Raw genomic sequence first — 14,480 nt, forward strand, 5'->3', positions numbered from 1 at the left:
GAAGTCACTAATATTTCCCACAGGTCAGTGCGAAACATAACTGCGACGTTGACTTCCGGGTTCCTGTTGTAGTCTCTGTCGCTGTGTGTGTGAGAATCGCATTTAGTATACATCACGTTAATTCCAGCACAACTAAGTTAATATAATTATCGGTGTTGTTCAGTATTTTGGAACAAGATGCGGTGGTTTGAAGGGTCGATATCTTCGGCAATAGCCACGGCTAAACAAAGGAGAGCAGTGTTCGTCATATTTATTTCAGGTGAGAAAAACTCGAGGCTTTTGATCCATCAATTTCGCTGTATCATCATGTCCAACTTCATGAATCGTGCAATATGTCTCAAATTTCCGATGTGAGGTCGGTAGCCTGACACCTTACCTTTCTCAGGCAGTTTTCTTTTAAAACCATTCCTCTGAATACATAATGAAGTATACATTTGCCGCAGTTTCTGTATCCCTTTTCATTGTTCAACATTAGTGAGCTAATAATATTCACAGGAAATTGCATATAAAAATTTAACCTCTACTCTACTACTAGTCTGTAGAATGTTTTTTTTGCAGAGGAGACTCCAGTGTCCGTGTTGTGACCAAAACCAACCATCAGAAAGTAAATCATGATACATAATTGCAATGAGCATATCACACCATGTTTTACAACGATGGAAATTATTTCAACGGGTGTTCACTTTGTACAACATGTGCATATTAAAAACACATCTCCTCCAGGTTTTCTTGAACATAGCACCATGATGGAACTAAGCTACAGCCTCAAAGCGGCACTTTATTTAGACTATACACGGTCCCTCCACAAAATGGTTTGTGGAGGGACCGTGGACGATAGAGCCACTGCTAAAATAGGCTGAGCCACGGTCCCTCCACGGTCCTTCTTTTGTGGAGGGGCCGTGGCTGAGCTGACAGATTTCAGGTTGTGCATCGTTTAAGTTTATGCATCATTCTCATCTTAAATACTGTACATGTATCTAGGATTACGTCAGTACATACATACATGTACCCATGGAGCTAAAATGGCGCTAAAGGAGGAGCTTTCCTTTTACTAGCTCCTTTTAGCTCCATGATACACCACACTTTGTGACCCTCCTATTTATGAAACAGTGGTTGTTTTGATCAATATTTGCATCGCTAGGTTTGATGCACTTGTATTTCACAGCCCCAGTTTACAGCATGGCATCATAAAGTATGCAAGATTGTTTCTTGTCATTTTATAATCATATGAAAGGATGATACAAAACCCTTCTTGTACAAGTGCAGATGGTATTGTCTATGGTAGAAAGAACTAAAATGCATTTCTTCCATTAAAAGCCTCATTGCAATTCCCAATCAAGTTAGATTAATCGTTGAGAAGATAGCTTTGTGTAAGGACATGAATTTAACGTCAAAGACTAGTGTCTTGTAGGTACTGGTAGAAACTATAGTAGCTATTGCTGCAAAGCAGTAACTGCAAGCTTAGGCCTGTTGTAAACAGTACATGGTAATTTGGTTTGCAAGGCACCAAGCTTAAACTTTACATTATCAAAATGTGCAATTCCATGAAACAATGTCTTTATCACAGCTAACAATACCAAAGTATAAAGAGAATATAGTTGATGAAGTTTGGCTGCTTGCATTGCTTTTTGGTTTTCTTTCATGAAATTGAAAATGCAATATACAGAACACACTGACTGGTGCAAAGATCTTATAAAATTGTCATAAATGTCAATTTGATAGTTGTAATTGAGTTGTAAAACTATCATGTTAATAAGTGAAAGTTTACATTTACACAATTAAACAAATGCTCTTGCAACAAAACGGAGAGGCATAAACACAGTCAGACAATATGTAGTGAAGATTATGCAAGAAAATTTATCTCTGAATGGACAGTGTTGATTCAAAACCAATCAAATGCAAAATGGAACGACAAACTCTGACATTAAAACCCATTATAAAATAGGTGTATTTATTGCAATATTTGAATTGTAGTGCTTGTTTTCCTGATGTTTATATGTACTTTCAATTTGCAGGGGATGATGAACTTTCACAAAAAATGACAGAAACCTGGGAAAATGAAAATGTCACTACGCTGTGTGGGAATGCAAACATGGTAGCAATGAAGTTAGATGCTAAGAGGTAATGGATCTTTGTTATCTACTCTCTGTTCATCAATCATTGCTATATTATTGATCAAAAGTTCTCAGTAAATTAGACAACACGGCAATGCATAATTCAGGAAAGCTAGCCACAGCGTTTCTGTCAAAGAGTCTTGGCAAATCATTTCCTGGTCTTCTTATCTGTGCAGATCAATGGTAATTATTATCATGAACAATTGTTTTTAATTCAATGTTCATTTCACTTTTGTTTATTTCAGTGAATCATGTCAGCAGTTTGGAGCAATTTGTATCCCTTAGATATGAAATAATGAAATATGAAATAATAGACAAGTTGAAGTTGAAGTCTTTGGACTTACATGTAAGGAAGTACATTGGCCAGAAAACATTTTGAGAAAAATCAAGCTGTAAATTAGAAGCAACCAATTGTTTGAACAAATACAATGACTTTGTACAAATTTGTTTGATGATGTGAACACCACTATGTTTATTGATGATATTGTGGTCAGACAGTTCAAACCATAGACCCTCGAGATGTTCAAACAGCAAACTGTCATTTGTTTCTGGTAAGTCTTCCTGAAAGCTAATGTTACGGTTCCTTAGCCAGAGTTTCATCACAGATCCTGTGTTGTGTGAACACCACTTATGTTTATTGATGATATTGTGTTCAAACCATAGACCCTTGAGATGTTCAAACAGCAAACTGTCCATTTGTTTCTGTTAAGTCTTCCTGAAAGCTAATGTTACAGTTCCTTAGCCAGAGTTTCATCACAGATCCTGTGTTGTGTATTCCATCCACCTTTTTCATCGGTAATAATGGTGTACCATTGGAAGTGATTGGTGCACATTTATCTGTGGAGGAATTCATTCCAAAAATTCAGAAAGTCATTGAGGTTAGTACTGTAAAATGTAATACTCATGTAATACTGCACCTTAAAGTTTAAGTATACATTTTTGATTCCATCAGATTCAAGTATAATACCAGTAGTCCAGTGTACTAGTTAATGCATAAGAAAAACCATGACCAAGGGCATCTCCTTACCATTTCATAGAAAGTCATCTCCAGAGCAGTTCTGCTGGGGTAGAAATTCATATTCAGACGACATACTGCAAATCACAAATCACCTCAGATATCAGTGAACTGTGAATAATTGTGTATCCTAGACTATACTTTTAGTATACTATATGTAGAGTCATTAGATTGCTTGTGACAACTCAGTTGAGACAGTAAATGACTATCAAATGTATGTTGCACAGGTATCTTTCTTCATCTCATCTCAAAATAAGTCTGCCATTGCAACAGCTCGTCAATGATTTCAAATTTATTTTTCAGATGCACAAGGCATCCCTTGATGCAGCGTCCAATACTGCAGCCACATCAACAGCAAGACAGTCAGTACCACAGCAAGTATCAGCAACAGCAAGTACTTCATCAGCTAGTGAAGGCAACACTGCATTTACAAGACAGACAGCAACAACATCAGACATGACTGCAGAACAGACAATGGAATCAGTTGATAACACTGCATCACAAGAGCCATTAGATGTCAGGGTAGCAAAGGCAAAACAGAAAATAGAAGAGAAAAAACAGATGAAGGCAGAACAAGAGAAACAGGTTTGTGTCATTTTTAGTCCCCACGGACACGGGGGGGGGGGGGGGGGGGGGGGGCCTTATAGGTTTGGTCATGTGCGTGCGTGCGTGCGTGTGTGCGTGCGTCCGTTCACGCAGATATCTCAGAGATGCCTGGAGCGATTTCATTCAAACTTGGTACAAGGATTACTTCATATGTCTTACAGATGCATGTCGATTTGTTTTGTGATACGATTCAATATGGCCGCCAGGCGGCCATTTTATTATGATTCTTTCATGTACAGAGCCATAACTCAGGCATGTTTCAATGGATTTTATTCAAAGTTGGTACAAGGACATTGACCAATGTCATAGATATGCACGTCAATTTGTTTTGTGATATGATCCAATATGGCTGCTGTGCGGCCATTTGTTACGATTTTTTCGTAGAGCCATAATTCGGGCATATCTCAACTGATTTTATTCAAAGTTGGTACAAAAACATTGACCTATGTTATACATATGTACATTGATTTGTTTTGTGTTAGGATCCAATATGGCCGCTATGTGGCCATTTGTGTGTCATCAACCATGACTTGTAATTTGTAATTGCATATGTAATGAACTTTCCTAATTAGAGTGATATATCCACAAATACAACTTCAAATTTGATGAAACTTGATAAAGATGTTGATCTCATAGTGTTGTAAAAACTGCATCAAACTTTATGAAATATGTTACCAGTGATAATCTGTTAGTGTCAGGATGGTATGAAAAAATGTTTTGCAACATCCTGTCAACTAATTCCCAGTTGACTCATTTAATGACCTTTAGGATAGTGGCCTACATGGGTTATATGTTTGCATCACCATGGAACTCATTCTTGGCCATTGAGAGCCATCTGTATCAAAGTATTTTTATCACAGACCTACTGAAGAGGACTCTATCCTCTCTGAGGACCTGTAATCAAAGTACCCATTAACAAGTGGGGACTGTGTCATCAACGATGACTTGTAATTTGTAATTGCATATGTAATGAACTTTCCTAATTAGAGTGATATATCCACAAATACAACGTCAAATTTGATGAAACTTGATACAGATGTTTATCTCATAGTGTTGTAAATACTGCATCAAACTTTATGAAATATGGTACCGGTGATAATCTGTTAGTGTTAGGATAGTATGCAAAAATGTTTTGCAACATCCTGTTGATTAATTCCTAGTTGACTCATTTTATGAACTTTAGGATGGTGGCCTACATTGGTTTTATGTTTTCATCACCATGGAACTCATTCTTGGCCTTTGAGCGCCATCTGTATCAAAGTATTTTTATCACAGACCTAATTAACCCTTTTCCTGCCAAGTCGGTGAAAATCCGCTTGAAATTCGGTGTAGCTAGAATCTAAGCACTGGTGACCGTTATTCTACCAACCCGGTGGAAATCGGGCCCTTTTTGGGTACCCCCTTTCCTGCCAAGTCGACGGCACTACGTTTTGCTATCCCTGTGCGTTTAGGGGTTATCTGAGGAGAGGTTTTCTGACAAGGAACGCCTTTTCCCCTCGAAATGGGTTCGCAGGGAGTCGATAGACAGGGAAAGGTGCAGAAACCTGTCCGCCAGTTCCCCACACCCGAGGGGGGCTGGGTTTTTTTTACCGCTTTTTAGCGGACTTGGCAGGATAGCATGGTGACGTTTTCTGGCGGAGTTGGACGTACTTGGCTGCCTGGCACTATAGAGATTGCTGCCGAACTTGACCAACTCGGCAATGCTAATCTAGAAGGCTACCTCTTGCAAACGACTCGGCAGATGGTGCCGATGGTGTGAGACGAAAGTCAGTTATTCAGTTGTGCATGACTGAAAATGAGAACGTATTTTTGACGGGACGGCTTGACTTGTTCCTCCGATGGAACGGATATGAACGACTCGGAAATACCATTACAACTGGTGTCCGACGTACTAAGCTGGGCTTCAGCTCTGCAAGTTCAAGCCAGGCAACGTCCTTCACCGCCTTGGCCGTGCCATTCAATGGACGTAGCTTTGGATTTTTTATTTATTCCATCGTCCGAAGTATTGGCTCTGGTTTGCAGGCAAACGTATCCTCTTACCGACGAATTGGTAACTACGTACGCTGTTTGCGTACAGAGAATTCAAAAGGGGACATAAGGTCAATGCTACGGGGATACCGCCTGCACTTAGCAGGGACTGCTTTTGTTATGCAAACCAGCTAGCAGTACAATATGGCTGCCAGGCATGTGGACCACGTCGATGGCTGAACAATGGAAGCATATTGCGTTGCACCCGTGCATCGCAAAAGTGAACTGAAGACTTGGGTGTAGTGACTGGTTATCACTGGTTAGCTGCAGCCCAAGCCATGTCGGTACAAACCCGTACCTGACTGAGGACCACTCGATTAAGTCAGTAATGAACGGTAACACTCGTAAACCAACTCCCAACTGAGCTGGCTAAACTACATGGAGCTGTGCTTCAATGGCTCAGCCATGTCGTTAATACAACGGCAAAAACGTAGTTTTTGTGCTACACTGCCAAGTCGTTGAAGGTACGTATTCAATTGACCCTACCCTGGGGAAACATGACAGGTTTGCCGGTGCTGCTGCACCCCTAGCACGACCCTCAGGGTCTCTGACTAACAGACGAGTGAGGTGATGTTTGTGCCTAGCGGACGTGCGTAATACTGAAGGAGTTTATTTCCGAAAAAATAAACATGAAACGGCAATAAAATGACGCACTCCCAGGGGCAAACAAAGCCGGTGACCTCAATTTTTTTCTGCAGTAACCCTTGAGCTCCTTCCCCTGTCTACGGGCATGTAGAAATTATCGAAGTCTAACACGTATAAGTACGGCTAAAACTACCCTGAAAATGGGCGATTTCTGCCAAAATGCCTGGCAGGATAGCGTGCAGGAGAGCCAATCTTTTGCAGGCACATATTATAGGGCGGTTTTCTACTGACTTGGGAGGATAACGGACAAGGACGCTCGGCAGGAAAAGGGTTAATGAAGAGGACTCTATCCTCTCTTAGGACTTGTAATCAAAGTACCCATTAACAAGTGGGGACTGTGTCATCAACGATGACTTGTTCATGTAAATATTGAATATGTACAAACCTGCTAGTGCTATTTTGCTGAGTTAGCATTATTTCAGAATTTCTACCAGTAAGTCAAAGACAAATGTAAGATATTTATTGAAAGTTTAATTTTATCTGTTTCAGTATTACAGTATTACACTGTATATTGTTAGAGAGTGTGATTTTAACTAATAAAAACATCTCATTCAGAAAATTTGTTTTCCAATAATTCAACACTCAATTCCCTGTGTTGATTATCAGGAGCAATTTGGAAAAGAACACCTGAAGATTCCTTTAAAATGAAAGTTAAGGAAGAAAGCACAACATGAAAAGTTTGCTAAGTATACATCCCACTTTTCAGTATCATTTGTTGAATCTAAATATTGAAATAGAGGACAGTAGGCATTTATAAATCTAACGTATGTGATTGCTGTAGTGGTGGACTATGATCACACTCTACTGTGAAGTAGATTTATCAGATGTACAACAGGAAGGATGTTACTTGCTAAAATGAACAAATTATTTTTCAGGAGGAAATCAGAAAGGAGATGGAAAGGAGGAAACTGGGTCAGCAAGTCCAGGCAGCAGAACACAAGAAAAAAGAGAATGAAGCCAAACAGTTGGCAGATGAATTGAAAAGACAACGAGCAGAAGACAGAGCCGCTAAAGAAAGAATTAGACAACAGATTGCACAAGACCGTGCTGACAGAGCAGCTAGGTATGAAAAGGAGAAAGAAGAGCGAGAACAGTTAGAGTTAGTTGCTAAGCTTGAAGCTAAGAGAGCAGAACAGGAAGAAACAAAGAAAATTCAAGAACAAGCAAATATGTAAGTTGTTATGTACTGGTCAATATTTTGTCCAGGTAAAATATATGTCATCTATTGTACCCATATTTGTAGAAAATTTCCTATCTAAAAGGTATTGTAGCTTAGAAGTTTTGATAGTCCAAAAAATAGTTTATTATGCCATCAGATGTTTGTATTAGCTGTATGAACATTTTATTTTTGTTATTCGTATGTTCAAAATGTTGACCTGCCAGTAAGTCTAAGAAAGAAACACAGGAGCAGATAAGTGCTGTAAGAGCTGAGAATGCGTCTAAATATAAGACAGAACAAGAAGAGAAAGAAATGACTAGAATTGCTGCCAAAAATGCTAAAGAAGCTGCAGAAAGAGCAGCCCAGCAACAAGCATTTCAACTCAGAATGTAAGTACACTGCCCTCAACTTTCACACATGGATTTCTTTTCTACAGTGCCATCATCTGAGTTGTGGCAAACAAACAGACCAAAAGTACAAATTGTTCAAATTCAGTCATGCAGCTGTTGAATTCCGTTGTACACCATCATTTAGCAGTGCATTTTGTGAGTTGTTTATACAGAACTCAGAGATTAGTATTTGTCGGTAGCCTCAAGAAGAGTTTTGCTTCTCATAACATATGATACACATGTGTCAATTGAAATGATGAAACAGAGCTTGTATCTTAAACTTTTGAATCCAAAATTCTATAATCTTCTTTTTGTCATAGTTTATTTTATTCCAAATACATTGTGGCAGAAAAAAGATGAAAAGAAAACTGTAACAGCATTTGCAAAAATCTTTAAAGACAAGAAGCAATACTCTCTTTTGGGCAAATTGTAGCTTTTGAGGGCAGTGTGCTTGCTAGCTAAGCTTTTTATTAAAAAATCTTCTCTTTTTATAGTTACTTCAGTATCTGTAACATCAAGGGTATAGCTTGCACATAGTGTATCCCATTTTTAGCTCCGCTGTCAGCGACGCGGAGCTTATCAAATAGGTTGATTTTCCGTCGTTGTTCGTCATCCGTCGTCGTCGTCTGTCGTCGTCCGTCAACAATTGCCTTCTCCTCTGAAACCGCAAGTCCAATTGCTTTGAAATTTTATATGCAGTTCACTTAAGGTAACCTCACTTCAGTTTGTTCAAATCGTGGTGAAATTTGCATATTTGTATTTTTGGGGCATTTTTTGGTGTTTTTGGTAAAAAGATCTTCTTCTCTGAAACCGCTTGTCAGATTGCTTTGAAATTTGATATGCAGTTTGCTTAGGGTGCCTTCAGTCAGATTTGTTCAAATCGTGGTGAAATTTGCATATTTGTATTTTTAAGGCAATTTTTGTCATTTCTGGTAAAAAAATCTTTAAAATCTTCTTCTTCAAAACTGCCAGTCAATAGCTTTGATATTTGGTACATAGGTCCCTAGGGATGATCTATTTCAGATTTGTTCAAATTGTGCAGAAATATGCAAATTTGCATTTTTAAGGCAATTTTTGCCATTTTTGGTCAAAAAATTTATTTCTCAAAAAGTACTGGTCTGATAGTTTTGAAATTTGGTATACAGGCTTCTATCGATGAACTAAGTAATATGTATTGAATTTCTGATGAAATCTGTAATTTTGTATTTTTGGGGCAATTTTTGCCATTTTTGGTCAAAAAATGTGAATATTCAAAACTACTCATCCGATAGCTTTGAAATTTGGTATACAGGTTCCTACAGATTAACTAAATGATAGTTATTGAAATTATGATGAAATCTACAATTTTGTAATTTTTGGGCAATTTTTACCATTTTTGGTCAAAAATGTGTATTTCAAAAAATGTGTATTTCCAAAACTACTCATCCGATAGCTTTGAAATTTGGTGTACAGGTTCCTACAGATGAACTAAATGATAATTATTGAAATTATGATGAAATCTGCAATTTTGTAATTTTGGGGCAATTTTTGCCATTTTTGGTCAAAACATGTGTTTCTCAAAAAGTACTGGTCTGATAGCTTTGAAATTTGGTATACAGGTTTCTACAGATGAGCTAAGTAATATATATTGAATTTCTGATGAAATCTGTAATTTTGTATTTTTGGGGCAATTTTTGCCATTTTTGGTCAAAAAATACATGTATATTCAAAACTACTCATCTGATAGCTTTGAAATTTTGTATACAGGTTTCCATAAATGAACTAAATGATATTTATTGAAATAATGATGAAATCTGCAATTTTGAATTTTGGGGCAATTTTTCCTATTTTTGGTCAAAAAATGCGTTTCTCAAAAGTACTTGTCTAACAGCTTTGAAATTTGGTATACAGGTTTCTATAGATGAACTAAATTTGATCTTTTGAAATTATGATGAAATCTGCAATTTTTACTTTTGGAGGCAATTGTTGCCATTTTTGGTCAAAAAATTTATTCTCGAAAACTACTCATCAGATAGCTTTGGTTGACATGTTCTTAGGGATGATCCTATGTGATACATTCAAAGTATGATGAAATCTTCAATTGCGTATTTTTGCAGCTTATTTTAGCCACTCTTTTCTGGCCACTGCATCGAGCTATCAAATATTTCCACCTTCTTCATCAACATGTCTCAAAAATAGTTATTCTCTACATAACACAGCGGAGCTATATCGGCCGCTAGGTCGCTTGTTCATAAATTACACCCACAGGCAATTAGGACTGTCTACTCAGGGTCCTTTTGATAGCATGTGTTTGCAAAATCAATTGTTAATGTACCAACTTCTGATAAACATTTGGTCTATCTCCCATCAAAAGGAGCTGTATGTCTGGATGCATGTATTTGTGTATTGCTCTCTCACTTTAGTACAGTAGAGTATTTTCATCCAAAGTGAAACTATTTGTAGATATTGAGACGGATAAAAAAAGGGAAGAAGAAACCATTTGCATTGTAAATGAACGTGTGTAAGAAGACCCCTTTAATTTGTTTTACTCCAATTCAACTTTTGTCCAATGAAATGTTGCTTTCAACTTCTACAGCATGCAAATGAGTTGTGTGGAATCACATCCCATACATGACATACATGTATTGGTGACACTACACCCTTGAAAGCTTGTACTTTGATACCAAATAGGCTGACTGTATAAAACAAAGGCTCAGCCATGTTAGGTTGGCATGGTATTATGCCAGTAGTCAATGATAGCCACTTGTCAGTATATTCACCCATAAACCTAGCACAAGTCATCGATGCTTCACTGTACATTGTTGCCATAAAACTAATCATACCATTGATTCGTCACCTTCTTCTGATTCAGCTGACTTTTGTGCTTATGTATTTTCTTTCTCGTCTAAAGGGAATCTGCAAGAGTTCAGTTCCGACTGCCTGATGGCTCTTCCATCATGCATACATTCCCCTCTGAATCCCCACTGTCTGAAGCGCGCCAATTCTTGTATGATGTAAGTATGTAAGGTTAAAGTAAGTAGTTAGCTGATGTTTGAATGGCAGTTTTTACGCAACTATAACAGAAAAAATGTACAAAATTTCGCATTTTACATTGATGGTGATATGATATAGAGAAATTTACTATGATCTCCATCAGTTGCTTTGGTATTGGCAATTGTCTTACAAACTTATATTTTTACTCTTCCAGCATATTGGTAATCAGTTTGGTAATTTCACATTATCTATTGTGTATCCAAGACGACAGTTTTCAGAATCTGACATGCAGAGAAGTCTCCTTGATCTGGAGATAGCACCATCATCATCCTTGATTGTCATACCTGTAAGTTAGTATGTCCCAACAACAATTGTAACATGTGTACTGATAAAAGTTAACACTCAATAGAAAATATGAAATGTGTCTTACCATCCTCCTAACCATATCTCTTGCTATTTTTCAGTATCTTTGTGCTAGTTGTTTATCTTTACCATTGTTTATCATTAGTTTCGTTGTATGTGTCTTTGTTGGAGTATGATCACATGTCCATATCGGTCGAGACTTTTAACTTCTTGAAGAGAAGATTCAAACTGTAGCAACTGAACACCAGAGAAGATACAAAAAGCAACTTTACTACTTTTAAATGCTATTTTTGGTATGCATCAGATACATGTTAGCACAAACTACATTTATTTATCACATTCCAATGTTATTGCTCGTCATATTTTGTGGTTTATGATTGATATTGCAATGCTTATTTTAATGATATTGTGATAAGGTAGCTAATATTAAGTTTCTGGTTTGATCTGTTATCATAATTAGAGTACAATATTTAGAGTATTATTCAAAAAGTGTTGTGATAAAAACTTACATTTCATTGGAACAAAGCATCTTTGACAGCTTGGTAGATGACTGGTTAGATTACAATGTGTGTCACTTGGTCCACCACTTTTATTGAGAGGTCTGCTTAAAGACAACTTCAATTGTATAACAACTATTGTCACTATGTTTGATATATACAGGGATCAAGATCAGTAATGAGATCCAACAAAAGTAGTGATGCTGGTATTTTTGCAATACTGTTGGCACCTCTGCTGTGGATATGGAGTTTTATCATTGGTATTTTCTCATCGTCACCACAATCTGATGGTTCTACAAATACGCAGAGTGAATCAGTGAGACCCAAACAGCAATCACCACTACAGACATCATCAACATCATCTGCAACACCCCAGGAAGAAGTCAGCAGTAGACCAGTCAGACCAAAAAGGTTGGTAATCACTTTGTCATGCTTGTCCCTGTGTAGAAATTCACAGCTTTAACATGGCCATCTAAGGAGGCACTCTGTGTATTTGGAGTGACATAATCATAATGAGATCTCAATCTTTCTTCAGCCATTTTACAGACGTTCAAACTCTGATACCTTACCGTGTCATTATTCATAAATCAGTGCTAAATCATTTTCTGGTATTGTATGTCAATATGAATCCGTAACAAGGCATACCATCATGAGGTATTTTCTCTTCACGTTGTTACAGTTCATACATGAGAAGACGGACTGCACCAGCTGAAGGTCAAAGGTCACGACAAGAAGGCAATATTCATCGACTTTCCACGCAGGATGAAGATGATGATGAAAATGCGACATGGAATGGGAACTCAACACAACAAATGTAACATGATGTTTATTTTATTAAACATTGATCTAACAATACCACAATTATTACATCACATTGCTATTTCTGACTTACAGTGACCGCATCAAAGATTTCTCTTTTCTGATTGAGCTCTGCATTCACAAAGTTGTTCTCGGTAATCCTTTAACATTTTTCAGATGTGTAAGTTTACCGTGTCAATTTTCAAGACAAAATGTAGTTTATAAAAATATTCTGTAAGTTTAGTTTTTCAATCACCATTATTGCCATCATGTATATTTTGATTTTGTTTCTGAATGTGGTGGTCTTTGGTCATTTTGATTCACAGTCTAGTTAGTTCAAATGTTTGGAAGTATTCCAATGATACAGTCCATGGGTCAATTTTCATACAATTTAATTCTAAACTTAATCATAACAATAACAGATTAAAACCATCCATACAAAGTAAAATGTACACTTTTACATTTTCAATTTAAACCTGAGTGTCAGTGTTGTTTCACTAATACTTGTACCAGTATTTGCAATTTATACTGAATGAAGGGAATTTCTTTGAACAGAATGGTGACTTCAAACCAAGGCTCTTCAATAGTAGAATAATATCTGTAAATTACTCAAATAAACGGAATTTAATTTCCATGCACTTGATTCTAAAACTTGTTTCTATTCTGGTGTTTCAATTACAAACATCTGGGTATACCTTAGCACAATAAAGAATAATGAAGACATACTAGAATTCACTTTCAATGAAATTCTGCTAAGAGACAAGTTTAATACAAGAATCCACATCAGCATGACTTTCATGAAATGGATGTGTTTATATTGAAATCATTATGAGACTACATCTGCCAGATAATGTAATTGTAATATGGTGATTTGTTGTTTTACTGCACCATTTCATTCTTAACAGCCAGTACATTGTTGAACATTTGACATGTACTTGCTATTCATGTTACTGACAAAAAAGCATTGCAGAATATCTTTTTAGAGTCACACCATCATGCCAAAATGAAACACTTAAATTCCAACTTTGGCAGTGATCTCTCTAATGTTGAGTGCCTTGTGTGAATGCCTTTCATTGGTCTTGTAAAGAATACATTTACTGAACACTAAAGAGTTTGTAATTGCGTTAAGTTCTTAGATGACCCTTATCAATCATTGAGTAATACACACAGCAATGAGATAATGGTTAATACAGTCCATGAGACAGAAAATTGTCAATTTCTTAATGAGTATTAGTTATGCTTTTGTTTCATGCTAGCAATGTCAGCCTTACTTTTGTTAAACTTCTATCACAATATCAATTGTTTTCCAGAGAAGTGACAACCGTGCCGTCATTTGAAAATGACATACTTTGATGTTATTATTTCAGGAACAGTGTCTGTATATTGATGATTTGGAATGAATAAAGCCATTTGTTCCTCACAACAATTCTTACTGTCCTGTGTATTTGAAAGGGAATAGTAGCTACAGCTTATTGCTGTTGTGTTGTTATTGTTTGTGCACTAACTGAACAATTCTGAAATGCTCAGAGTTCAAGCTGTCAAAATTCTCCGAATGTAAATGTGGAATACAAACAGACCATGGTCCAAACAAAACTACTTGCACAAACATTCAAAGAAATATCTGTATATTGTACACGCATTTGTACATGTGGATTTGTTTGATTGCCATGATATGATATGATATTGTTTGTTGAACACAGCTTGTCCTTTTTATGCTGAAGTAGAGTTATTACATCTGCATTTCTTGACGAGTTAATTTTGACATGTACATAAAAGTTTGAACTAAGTAATCCATTGTAGAGTGATAAGCACACTTTTTGCATTCTGATGGTGTCAATAGTTGATGCAATATGGTTCTAAAGGATACGTAAATCTTTTTAAATCTTTATTACA

At 36.9% G+C, this 14,480-nt stretch overlaps 1 protein-coding gene across 2 annotated transcripts; it reads left to right on the forward strand.

Annotated features, from left to right (window-relative positions):
* The first annotated feature begins 10 nt into the window (after positions 1–10).
* On the forward strand, positions 11–14,013 carry LOC139117535 (UBX domain-containing protein 4-like). 2 transcript variants are annotated; one of them, XM_070680740.1, is made up of 11 exons: positions 11–259; positions 2,016–2,121; positions 2,360–2,388; positions 2,874–2,992; positions 3,433–3,714; positions 7,284–7,579; positions 7,792–7,956; positions 10,847–10,949; positions 11,144–11,275; positions 11,953–12,200; positions 12,469–14,013. In XM_070680740.1, the coding sequence occupies exons 1-11, from the start codon at positions 178–180 to the stop codon at positions 12,605–12,607; spliced, it is 1,701 nt and encodes a 566-aa protein (XP_070536841.1). In that variant the 5' UTR covers positions 11–177; the 3' UTR covers positions 12,608–14,013. The 2 variants fall into 2 exon arrangements, with proteins under 2 accessions (XP_070536841.1, XP_070536842.1); XM_070680741.1 differs by lacking the exon at positions 7,792–7,956 and having other exon boundaries at positions 18–259.
* The last annotated feature ends 467 nt before the right edge of the window (positions 14,014–14,480 follow it).

Source organism: Ptychodera flava, chromosome 18 (genome assembly GCF_041260155.1).
Source record: "Ptychodera flava strain L36383 chromosome 18, AS_Pfla_20210202, whole genome shotgun sequence".
NCBI classification, from domain to species: Eukaryota; Metazoa; Hemichordata; class Enteropneusta; family Ptychoderidae; genus Ptychodera; species Ptychodera flava.